We start from the raw sequence: 12,287 nt of genomic DNA, 5'->3' as shown, positions 1-12,287 counted from the left end.
TCATCCTTACTGTCTGAGTGGCGTGTGTAATGACATGGTGCAGATCTTGCAACTGAACCTTCCCACTTTATCAGAGGCAGATTTAGGGGAGCGCTACCAGTTTGGGACACGGGTGGTGCTGTGGGTTAAACCACTGAGCCTCTTGGGCTTGCTGATCGGAAGGTCGGCGGTTTGAATCCCCGCGACGGGGTGAGCTCCCGTTGCTCGGTCCCTGCTCCTGCCAACCTAGCAGTTCAAAAGCACGTCAAAGTGCAAGTAGATAAATAGGTAAGGTAAATGGCATTTCCATGCGCTGCTCTGGTTTGCCAGAAGCGGCTTAGTCATGCTGGCCACATGACCCGGAAGCTGTATGCCAGCTCCCTCAGCCAATAAAGCGAGATGAGTGGCGCAACTCCAGAGTCGTTTGCTACTGGACCTAATGGTCAGGGGTCCCTTTACCTTTACCAGTTTACTTGCACTGGGCACAGAACCTCAGGGGCCCTGCAACTATTCTTTAGAGTGGATTGTGAGAGGTGGGAGCTACACCAAATTTGGGCATTGTACAAGATGCTCCTGAAATTTGAGAGCCCATGGTCTGCCACTGGCTTTATGCCTTCTGTAGAATCAGAATTTGAGCTGCATTGTTCTGAAGTATTTCTTTGCAGCCGGTTTTCTCAGAGCATATCAAAGCACTTTCAACTGGAGGCGTGGCAGGGAGCATTAAATGCACATTTGCATTCCATGGGCAGGTTTTGAAAATTGCATCAGGTGTAGGTGTGTGCATGTGTGATGATAATTAATGTGATCAGAACAGGCACGGAGGGGAAATTAATTTTTTCCACTGCTATGGACCCTCTTCAGTGCTGACGAAGGAAGGGCATTCTACGCATTCTCAAAAACATTTTTGAATAAACAAAGTTTACTACTCCAGTTAGCGTGGGGGCCATAGCTCTGCAGTAGAGGATCTGCTCTACATGCAGAAGATTCCAGGCTCAATTCTCAGCATCTTCCAGTAGGGCTGGGAAAGACTCCTGTCCGAAGCTCTGCACAGCTGCTGCTAGCCAATGACCTGGGTCAGATATCTTCAGCCTTTTCCGACTCAGAACCAACATGCATTTGGGGACCCATATTTCTGTCTTTTACCAGAGGCAGATTTAGGGGAGCGCAGCTGGTTTGGAGCTGCAACTATGATTTAGAATGGAGTATGAGAGGCAGAGGGGCACAAAATGTTGTCATTGCACATGCTGCTGTTGAAATTTGAAACCCCACTGACCATATATTTGCATGGTATTGGTGCTCCTGTTGCAATTCATCTTGGATCAGGCTGTGCCCCACTAGTGGGTTCTACCCTATCACTGAAAACCAGTGAGTTAGATGGACCAGTGGTCTTAGTATGAGGCAGCTTCCTTTGGATGATATTCAACTAAGTTTTACTCAGAGTAGACCCAGTGAAATAAACGAGCATGGCCAAGTTGGTTGAATACTATCTTATGTTCATAACGGTTCAGAGTTTAGCCTTCATGTTTCTTTTTCAAAGAAGCTGCAGAGCAGAACTTTGGTGAGCTCATAGACCAATTAAGGTCTCTTGTGCAAATGAAATTCCACCTAAAGGCAAGTTGTATGAAAGGAGCCCCACACAGTCAGAATCAATACACACAGCTTAGATTGACAGCATTTTTATTATGGAGATGGCATGATATTGGAAAGACTTCAACATAAACACAAAAGTAAGACAAGTGCTGTGGTGGTTTGATTACAATTATAGTTCAGAAATATATCTCCTTTCCTTACAAGGAGCCATCAGTCATGAAGCCAATAAACTGATACGACCTCCATGTTTTCCTTTCTTAGGGTTCTTTATCTTTTCATGGAGTTGGGTCAGACAGCCTATCAAAGAGGATGCCTTGAGGTACAGGAATACCCTCAAACAGGGACTGTCTTCTGTAAAAGTAAGATACATGGCCACTCTAGATACATGGCTTTAGAGCCCTGGCTCCTCCTTTCAAACCCATTTCCCCAACACTTGAGAACTGCTCACCCTGCTTTGATACAACAATGCTGCCTCAGCCCTGCTTCTTTTGGCAATGTCTTCATACTAAGCCTTGTCCTCGACAATGATGCTGTTCAGTTCCCGGTTTCAGTTCTTGTCTATTTGGAGAACGACAGAGGTGTCAGCAATGTGAGCCTTCAACTGGGCTATTTCCTACATGGGGGAAAAGTTGAAGAAAGAGTGCTTACCAAGGTGAAAGACTCCCACATCTCTACCACATTCAAGCACTGGTCCACACTGAGCAAGGAAACTTTGCAGCCTGAAGCTTATTTCAGAGATGGGGAACCTTTGGCTCTTCAGATGTTGCTGGACTCCAGCTGCCATCATCCTAGCCAGCATGCCCACGGGTCAGAGATTATGGGAGTGGTAGTCTAGCAATGTCTGGAGGTTTCCCCCATCTCTACTGTACTAGATGGAAAAGTGAAACCCCAGAACAGCCTTTCTCAACCTGTGGATCCCCAGATGTTGTTGAACTAGAACTCCCATCACCCCTAGCTAGCAAGGCCAGAGCTCAGGGATGATGGGAGTTGTAGTCCGACACTGGCGACCCACTGGTTGAGAACAGCAGCCCTAGAACAATCTGCAACCCTGCTTGGGGGAAAAAAGTCCTATTCTTGCTAATATTGAGGATGCAGTCACCTCAAGAGATTTCTTTGGTTCTTGGTTGGTTCGATGTCAGGCCTAACTTTGAATTTTGTCTATCCATTCATCTTCCAGTCCTGATTGTATTTTATTATGGCATCTGAGCAACATATTAAGTAAGAAACAAGATTTCAGTAGTGAGCAAGAGGTATACTTCTAGGGCAGCTTCTCTAGCAGAACAGCAAAGATGCTGTTGTAAAAATTGCTGAAATGGCAAAACTGATTTAGCAGTGCCGGGTTAAGCCCTGTAGAGACCGCATGGCAGTTGAAATTGCAGTCCACCCCCACTGTGCTCATGCTCTACTGAGATAGCATTGAACCAAGAAAGCTTGATTTCAATTTTCTATCAAGGTTTTTTTGATCTGTTGTCTCAGGGCCCCTAAAAGGCTTGGGGCGCATATGCCTATGCCTACACCGCCTATTTGGTACTCCAGCACTGTGATAGAAAATAATAAAAGCCAGCAAAATACTTGGTATTTTGAAAGCCTATGGTTTCCTTCTATTCACTACTTTTAAAAACTACTTTTAAAAACTGCATTCATAGAAAGAAGGTTGGTGGAATTGTCTGGCTTTTGCTTGATGGCTTATTGCTTTTCTTTAAATCATATTTGATAAGTGTGTCTTTTTATTACAATATTTGCAACATTATTATATTGAGATGTATATTATTATTACTTTTGTTCTTTTTAAAATTTGAATGTTTTCTAAAAAGGAAGCAAAATCAGAATTCAGACCTGATCCACATGTTAGCACAAGAGTGTGTGAACTGATTTCTTGTGGTCTAGTTTCAAGGCCTTCCAGTAATACAGTGCTACCTCTGGTTATGTACTTAATTCGTTCTGGAGGTCTGTTTTTAACCTGAAACTGTTCTTAACCTGAAGCACCACTTTAGCTAATGGGGCCTCCCACTGCCGCTGTGCCGCCAGAGCACGATTTCTGTTCTCATCCTGAAGCAAAGTTCTTAACCCGAGGTACTATTTCTGGGTTAGCAGAGTCTGTAACCTGAAGTGTATGTAACCTGAAGTGTATGTAACCCGAGGTACCACTGTACCTTGGTTCCCAAATGGCTTGGCTCCCAAACAAATCAGGCTCCTGAACGCAGCAAACCCAGAAGTGTTCTGGTTTGCGAATGTGCAACGCGGCTTCCACCTGAGTGCTGGAAGCTCCTGCAGCCAATCGGAAGCCGCACCTTGGTTTTCGAACAGTTCTGAGAGTTGAACAGACTCCCGGAACAGATTAAGTTTGAGAACCAAGATTCCACTGTATATGAAAAGAAGATTCATGCTAGCTGGACAAGTGATGCAATTCCTTCAAAGGCTAGTATAGTCATGTGATTTCTGCATTCACTCTGATGCACAGCTCCTTCCCTCTAGGATCAGGGTTGGGGAATCCTGTGGCTTTTCAGATAATGCTAGACTCCAGATGACATCAGCCACAGCTAGCATGGCCAATGGTGAGGGGTGATGGGAGTTGTAGTCCAACAATATCTGGAATGCCAGAGATTTCCCATCCTTGATTTAGACTTCAGCAGAGTAGTATAGGATTGAGCCACAAGGAGCTGGCTTCCTCTCTGTTAGGATGCCATCTGAGTAGAGCCCTAGAGATTGAACTTCTTGGTAGCAACCAATGCTTGGAGATGCAAAATGCAAACCAGAGCTGGTTTGGGCTCATCTTGCTACAGTCTTCTTTCTTTCTCCCTGAAAAGACTAGAAGGTGTTCTTACTTCTTCATAGAGATATCTCAAGAAGTTGATTTCATAAATCAGGGAATCCACTCCGGCTTGCAGCTCAACCTTGTTCATAAAGGAAGCATCCACATCCTGGAAAGAGAGAAAAAGATCAAAGGGCTGAACACCACAGCAGATGTGAGAGCCAAAACGAAACCGCAAGTTTCCCCTAAAAGTACAAGGGTTAAAGCATGCATTTGCTTAAAGGGGTGGCCCCATCACTCTGTGCCAAATGTGCTGAAGTTACTGTTATGTATTCAGTGGTCTGTGTTTGCCTGAGCCTGAGTCTGAACTGAGGATTCTGAGCTCCTTTGCTCTCATTCGATACAGGATGTCCAATCACAGAACGTTTCAGGATTGGGGCCTCTGCCATTGGCCCTTGAACTCTGAGTTGTGATTCGCAACTTGGAAGTTTAGACAGCCAATCACGTTGGGAGTGGGAGTGGCCTAGGCTTTCAGAAATTTATATAAGCAGTTGCTTTGCCCCTGTTTCCCAGTTACTGTATTTTTCGCTCTATAAGACGCACCAGACCATAAGATGCTGCGCAGCGATCCCTCTTGCTGTTCTGGCTTCTGGGATAGCTGCACAAAGCCTGCATTTCTCCATAAAACGCACACACATTTCCCCTTACTTTTTAGGAGGGAAAAAGTGTGTCTTATAAAACGAAAAATACGGTATGTAGTTCAATCAAGGTTCTTGCTGTTATCACTGTGTCTGGCTCATGGAAACCCACTCACCTTCTTGAGCGCCACAAAATCATTTTCTGCACCTGTGCGCTTGTTGATCTCATCTTCATACCTGTTGGAGGGAGGGGGAAATTGAGTGACTCATTACCACTGGATGAGTGGAAGAAAAGACCTTCCCACCTATTTCACAGCCTCCCATCACCGTCACCTGCCACATTAATCTTTGGGTCTTTCACCAGAATAAAGTAGAAGGATGGAACCCATGTGCAAAAAAGTAGGCACATCCCTGTTTGAAGACTGATATTTGCTGAAGCTAAGAGTGATTATAATTCCTTTTATGATTTATGGTTTGCAATAAACATATGTTTTTTGTTTGTTTAAAACATTATTGTACTGGTTAGTGTTATTTTTATTTTGAATTGCACATGGTGGGCACCATAATCTTTTCAGTGTTTAGGGCCTCTAAAGGTCTTAAGTTGGCCCTGGTAAGAACACTCTCCATGCCCTGCTCCCTCTCTCCATGAATCTACTTCCTCGCCATCTGCCACCATCTGCTCCTTCCTCCTCCTCCCCCATTGGTACCTGCCACCCACTTGCTTTCCTGGCAAAGACCCAATGAGCAAGTAGGCAGGGGCATCCACTGCTTCTTTCTCTCAGCACCTCCACCACCGTTTGGGCCAGAGTGAAAGGTGGGTGAATGCTGGCAGGTTGCAATGCTGAAGAAGAGCAGGAGGAGGAGGTTCTGGGGCTTTTGTCATGGGTGGAGTTTGGGCCCCCAGAAGATGCCCAGCCAGGCTGACTTTTGACATGTGACCAAAAATAAATAAGATTTTCATCTGACTGAGATTTTGCTTCACATTTAGAGCATCAGCAGTCAGCTAAGGAGAAGACTGACAGACTCCTTTTCATTTGTCTATTTTACAGTCTTTTGCCTTCAGTCAGATTGCTGCAGTATGTGCAAGTAACTTAAAGCAGGGGTTTCAGTGTGGCTGCCCCTGTTGTGGAACAGCTTCCATCTTGAAAGACACCCACCACCTGCACTTTCCAGAAACAACTGTGTTCCAACAGACTTCCCTAACTGGATAAATGGGTCTTTGTCCTGACAGTCTAATTTGTATTGCATGGACAGGTGGAGTCCCCAGATCCTGCACGGTCCCCCCCCCCCCGTCATGTGGAATAACGACTCAAGACAACGTGCTATGGGATTAAATTGGCCACAACTTTATTAAATTTCAAATGTGGGTAGACCATGGCTCAGGCATTGGGCGTTCTCCCTCCCCAGTCCCCAGCCGGGGACCTAGGGAGCATCAGGGTTATGCAGTGTGTGTGGGGGGGGGATGGGCTGGCTCTGGAGAACATATGTTCAAGCAGAGATAGCCGCCCCTGTTACGCCGCCACCGCAGGGGAGAGCTATGACGACCTTTAGGCGTACGGTCAAAGCCTCCCTTCAGAAACCCCTTTAACGGGGAACCCTGGTATCGCCGCCACAAAGAGGAAGATGGACTAAAGGATTTCGCCCAAGGCCTGATACCGCCAAAGTTGTGACGTTTTGCTACGGGAAAGGCGAAACCTGCCAATGCAGGGAAATTCCTTTCCGGCCCTTTAACAGCGACCTTAACGTAGCAGCACCCGCATACCTGTGAAGAAAAGTTAACCTGCAAAACCTATGAAGAAAAGTTAACCTGCAAAAGAAGACATTAACTGAGGGTGGGTAGGGTGGGAGAAGCTCTGGAGCCAAGTGGGGATTCCCAGGTAAGATCCTCCCTCTATTGTGTGGGCAGGTAGTCCCTCCCCTACCTGGCCTGGTCTCCTTGGCAACGCTTCCCCCAGGTGGGATTGAACAACTGACTGAGGTGGGCGGAGACCTCCCTCAGGAGATCCCACCTGAGGGAAGGCAAAGCCAAGCCTATGCTGATGGGGCCACTCCAGATCTAGGGCTGCGCGCGCCCATGCAAAGGGCGCCCCCCGTTTTAAGCGGGGAGCGGTCATTGTCTTCTTTTAAATGGATCTGCTGTCGTGATGCTTTAAACTAGTTGGGGTTTTTTTGTTTGTGTTTTTAACTGCACTCCCCCTTGAGATAATTGTGCAGAAGTAGATTTATAAATTAATTGTGGTTATCACAGAATTGTAAATGTGAAAGAGACCCCAAGGATCATCTAGTCCAACCCCCTACCATGCAACAATGATGATGATAGCAATATTAATAATTTTACAATACCCACCTTATCTTGAAGTCCTCCACAGTATCCTGCATGTTCAATTCCATGTCTAATTGTGGTCTCTGTCCCGTAATATTATCCCGTTCTCTTCTTATATTACTGACGTATGACTCAAATAAAATTTCAAGGCTCCATTTGGTCTCTAGCATTTGGTTCTCTTGCTCCAGGAAACAGACCTGAATGTATCCCACCAAGACAAAAATATGTTGAATGTTGGCATTGTGTACAGACAAAACAGAATATGGGTTGCTAAGCTATACCACCTTCAAAGGAGGTAATATCCTGACATCTTTCCCTTCTGTTTTTCAGTAGATTGCAAGAAATTGCCACAGCAAATACTTTACATAGAAAATGTTACAGGAAGCTGGCAGTTGTACCTAATGAGTTAGTATTAATAGCAGCTCAAAGAGTGGTTAGTATCAAATGATGCAGATGGTGGATAAATGGAAAGATATAGGAATGAAACTGGGAAGTGTTATCTTTTGACACATGCATCTTATTGTGTCTATTGGTTGCTTTAAAAAAAAAAAAGCATGGTGAAGTTTGGGCTCTCAGCTGCCGGTACATACCAAGCAGTGGAGTCTGATATCTTGCACGGCTACCTGGTCTTTCAACTACAACCTCCATCTTTATTCATGTTCTCATTTCTTCCTGGCAATCCCATGCTAAATTCTCATTTACTCTCACATATTGCATAAGTGGGTACAGCGTTTTAAGAGCTTGAGCTATGAACTGGAAGCACCTTGTTCAAATTTCATCATCTCTAGGTCTTTCTCACAAGACAAGCAAAAGCTGAACTCTATGCAAGGCACACAAAGCTATCTAAACATTTTCCATTGTTTTAGCTGAAGAACCAGACCTTCAGTGTTAGAGAATTTGATCTTGCATAATGTGCCAATGCACTGCAGAAGGAGAATGAAACTGGATCCAACTACAGCAGGTGTGCGGAGCCTTTGGTTCCCATTATACCCAGCTGCCATTGTTCATAACCAGGGATAATGGGATTTGTAGTTCTTCCCCATCTCTGACTAACCATCAGGAAAGGATCCATGATGTGAGAGCAAGGATGCTCTACAAATACAGTGGTACCTCGGTTTTCAAACTTAATACGCTCTGGAAGACCGTTTGAGTTCTGAAATGTTTGAAAACCGAACAATCAATGCGGAAAACTCAACACGGAAGCCGCATGGCATGTTCGACTTCCGAGACATGTTCAAAAACTGAAGCATTTACTTCTGGGTTTACAGCGTTCGAAAACCAAAATTTTCATCAACAGAGACTTTTGAAAACCGAACTACCACTGTACACGGCTGTGTCTATTTCTAGCAAAGAAATGTTGGTAGGATATAGAAAGCAGGGAAAGAAATAGCTGCCCTATATTGTCTGTAGGTAGAGCTTGTTTAAACAGTAGCAGGAAGAAACTTGTTTTAAAGTAGCGTAAAGTTTTTAGGATGGCATCAAGAGAGAAACTTACCTTATCAGTGAAGGAGTCAAAGTTGTTGTTGAGTGTCTTGATCTGCTCCTTCTCTTCCTTCCTCACCTTCTGGATGGTGGGGTCAATCTCCAAGTTAAGAGGCGCCAGGAGGTTTGGGTTGACGGTAACCTCATGGATGCCACCTGCACCAGCTCCATAGCCACCACCACCTCCTAAGCCATAGAGGCTTATGCTGCCAAAGCCACCACGTCCAAAGCCTGCACCACCTCCCCAGGAGACCGAAACCATGCTAAAGCTAGTTCAGCTACCTGGGATAACAGCTGAAGATGTGCTAAAATTCTTCTCAGGGCTAGAAGAGGAAACAAACAAAGAGAGATGAGACAAGACTGCTGGACAGCCAAGGTGAAAGGATCCTCTGGGATGCTCACGCGTTCCCCCTTTTTATCTCATTGGAGAGCTGGATTTGGCAGCTGGAGATCACAGGTAATTGGCCTGAATCAATCTCTTTGGTATGTCTGGCATGAGGCCTTTTCCATTATTTTCATCACTTCATGTAGCTAACGTAATGTCCTGACGACTTGTAAAACTGGTAAGTGGAATTTCCTAACCCTGTGTCTTGCCCAATGCATGATGGTTCTTTTAAAATTAGATTCAGAAGCAATACAAAGGGAAGTGGGTGAGAAGATTACAGTTTTTCTTCTGAACAGTAAGTAAAATAAACATTACCAAGCAGCACTTAAATCTGCCAATGAAATGCCCTGAAGAAGCATCAAAGCGAATCCCAGGTAGCCTTCGATGCATAGCACTGGGTCCAACAGTCTATGCTGAACTTCTGAGCTCCAAAACTAGATATTTTATAGATGCTGGCTCAGCTATGAGCCACCCTGCCCTACATCAAAGACACATACTGGCCACTGCATGTTTTTAGCCATTTGCCACCAGACGACACACCAAAGGCAACCATCAAAGACTTTTCACAAGGGATAAAATAGGGAGGTAATAAACATAGGTAAAGGGATGTGGGTGGCGCTGTGGTCTAAACCACTGAGCCTCTTGGGCTTGCCGATCAGAAGGTCACTGGTTCAAATCCCCGGGATCGGGTGAGCTCCTGTTGCTCGGTCCCTGCTCCTGCCAACCTAGCAGTTTGAAAGCACATCAAAGTGCAAGTAGATAAATAGGTACCGCTCCGGCAGGAAGGTAAACGGAGTTTCCGTGCGCTGCTCTGGTTCGCCAGAAGCTGCTTAGTCATGCTGGCCACATGACCCGGAAGCTGTACACCGGCTACCTTGGCCAGTAAAGCGAGATGAATGCCACAACCCTAGAGTTGTCTGCGGCTGGACCTAACAGTGAGGGGTCCCTTTACCTTTAAATAGAGCCAGGAAGAGATAGACAGGAAGAGTTGACCATGTCAGATCACTATCTCATCGAAATTCGCTTGAATAATTATCCCATAGAAGCCTGTAGTTTAGAGTGCTGGAGTTTCCTAAAGGCATTGCTTTTAACTTCATATAAATTAACAAGTGACTTTTTCTTCTTTGAACATGATGGGAATAGAAGAGGCTATCTGAAGCTCAGCGAGAGCTGCTGAGGCAGCTCCCTTGAGAATGATTCTCAATTAGGCACATTTTCTTTCTTTCTTTCTTTCTTTCTTTCTTTCTTTCTTTCTTTCTTTCTTTCTTTCTTTCTTTCTTTCTTTCTTTTTGACATTCCTGCGGTCTTCCTTCGTCAGGTGCAACACCCATTGTGAAGTCAGTGATGCCACAAGTGTAGACCCATATACTCAAGTTTGTCACTGGGAGAAACAGGAGGTGCTCATATTGCAACGCATTGATTACCGCAATGCGCTATACGTAGGGCTCCCCCTGAAGATGGTTTGCAAACTTCAGTTAGTGCAGAATTCAGCAGCCAGGTTGCTCACTGAGGCAAGACGGTTTGAGCATACTACACCGATCCTGGTCTGACTGGATCAGGACCGCAATACCTCAAGGTACTGAGGTATACGGCCTCTCTGCATTTGGCCCTACCTGAGCTCTGAGATCATCCTCTGAGGCCCTTCTTCATGTGCCTTTTCCATGAGAGGTTTAGAGGGTGGCAACACAAGAACGGGCCTTAAAGCAAGTTGTATGAAAGGAGCCCCACACAGTCAAAATCAATGCACACAGCTTAGATCGACAGCAGTTTTATTACGGAGATGGCATGAAATTGGAAAGACTTCAACATAAACACAAAAGTAATACAAGTGCTGTGGTGGTTTGAGTACAATTATAGACCAGAAATACATCTCCTTTCCTTACAATGAGCCATCAGTCATGGAGCCAATAAACTGATATGACCCTTTTGCTTATTCCAGGTGATTCTGCTACATATTGATTATGCAAAGACCATTCTGGTCTTGATACTTGTTTCCAGGCTCTTATACATAATGGCATAACATTCTGGGGAAATTAATTCACCCAAGGCCAAGGTAAAGCCAGCTAAGCTGTAGAAGTGTTATTGTTTTGAAAACAGCAACAAAGAACACAAAAGAATGCTACTATTTTTACTGCAAACACTGAAACAATTTCTTCATTTTTTACTGATTTCTGCTTCCTAATCCCAAAGACTTTAGCTTGTTAGAAAACCGAGAATGTTTTCAGTGAACCACTGAAACACATTTGTCTTTGGAAGAGCATTCAAATTTCACGAATTTTATATAGGTAGGGTTTGTGTTTTCTGTATTATTCCAGAGAAAAACCATCCAAGAAAAATGTTCATGGACCCAATATGTTTTATGGAAACCAATATTACAAATGACAATCCTTTTTTATTTCCTCTGGAAGGTATTTCACATGGAAAGAATGAATGTTATCCCATGATGGTTGGCTTTTATGCAGCATTACCCAATCACTCTTAAGGATAAAACTAAATATGGAAAGGGAAATCCACTACTTGATTTCCTGATTATATTTTAATGACTACATTGAGGGGGAACTGAATCAGGTTTACAGTGTTGAGGGAAGAGGTTTAAGCCTTTAACATTTGCCCTGCAACTCTTCCCCCACACGCACACACAATAAAGTATTGTTAGCTATAGAAGGAAACAAGACCACAGGTCCCCATCCCATTAATTTGTCAGAAGAGACATACATATTATGCCCATTATTTTCAGAAAGTAATGAATTGCTTTTATTAGGGGACAATTAATGCATTTTAACTTCAATGTGTACTTTATGGGAGATGTGAAAATTAAAAATGTACTTAAAAAACATATGGTTAGCTAATGAAAAGCACAGTAAATGGTAATGGCAGAACTGCATGATGCACAGTGAAATATATAGAATAGACAGATGCCCTGTGTGTGTTCTCCAATCCTGATACCTATGGAGAACAGATCTCACATCTTTTGATAGTCAGAGTGGGAGGAAGAGTAAATGGCAGAGGTATTACATAACTACATCAGTGCAATGCATGAGTGGTGATGAAGTAACTAAGAATATCAGTTATATTTTCAAATCGTAAATCTGAATTGACCACTGCATGGCAACCCTAGCAGATGCAGCCCCATCTGTG

General features: G+C 44.3%; 1 protein-coding gene across 1 annotated transcript; it reads right to left on the bottom strand.

Moving 5' to 3' along the window:
• Positions 1-1,985: 1,985 nt before the first annotated feature.
• Positions 1,986-9,073, bottom strand: LOC114593006 (keratin, type II cytoskeletal 6A-like). Its single transcript, XM_028721468.2, has 5 exons — positions 8,778-9,073; positions 7,307-7,479; positions 5,136-5,196; positions 4,395-4,490; positions 1,986-2,182 (listed from the first exon to the last, which is right to left on the bottom strand). The coding sequence occupies exons 1-5, from the start codon at positions 9,024-9,026 to the stop codon at positions 2,117-2,119; spliced, it is 645 nt and encodes a 214-aa protein (XP_028577301.2). The 5' UTR covers positions 9,027-9,073; the 3' UTR covers positions 1,986-2,116.
• Between the last annotated feature and the right edge of the window lie 3,214 nt (positions 9,074-12,287).

The sequence above is a fragment of the Podarcis muralis genome, chromosome 2 (assembly GCF_964188315.1).
Source record: "Podarcis muralis chromosome 2, rPodMur119.hap1.1, whole genome shotgun sequence".
Taxonomy (NCBI): Eukaryota; Metazoa; Chordata; class Lepidosauria; order Squamata; family Lacertidae; genus Podarcis; species Podarcis muralis.
The sequence above is the reverse complement of the archived record's forward strand: the minus strand, read 5'-3'. Positions and strand labels throughout refer to the sequence as shown.

Coding starts and splice junctions, on each gene's coding strand:
- LOC114593006 (XM_028721468.2), bottom strand. CDS start 9,026: ATGGTTTCGGTCTCCTGGGGAGGTGGTGCAGGCTTTGGACGTGGTGGC. Junction 7,480..8,777: donor TTGACTCCTTCACTGATAAG/GTAAGTTTCTCT, acceptor GGATACATTCAG/GTCTGTTTCCTGGAGCAAGA. Junction 2,183..4,394: donor TGAGATATCTCTATGAAGAA/GTAAGAACACCT, acceptor TCCCCCATGTAG/GAAATAGCCCAGTTGAAGGC.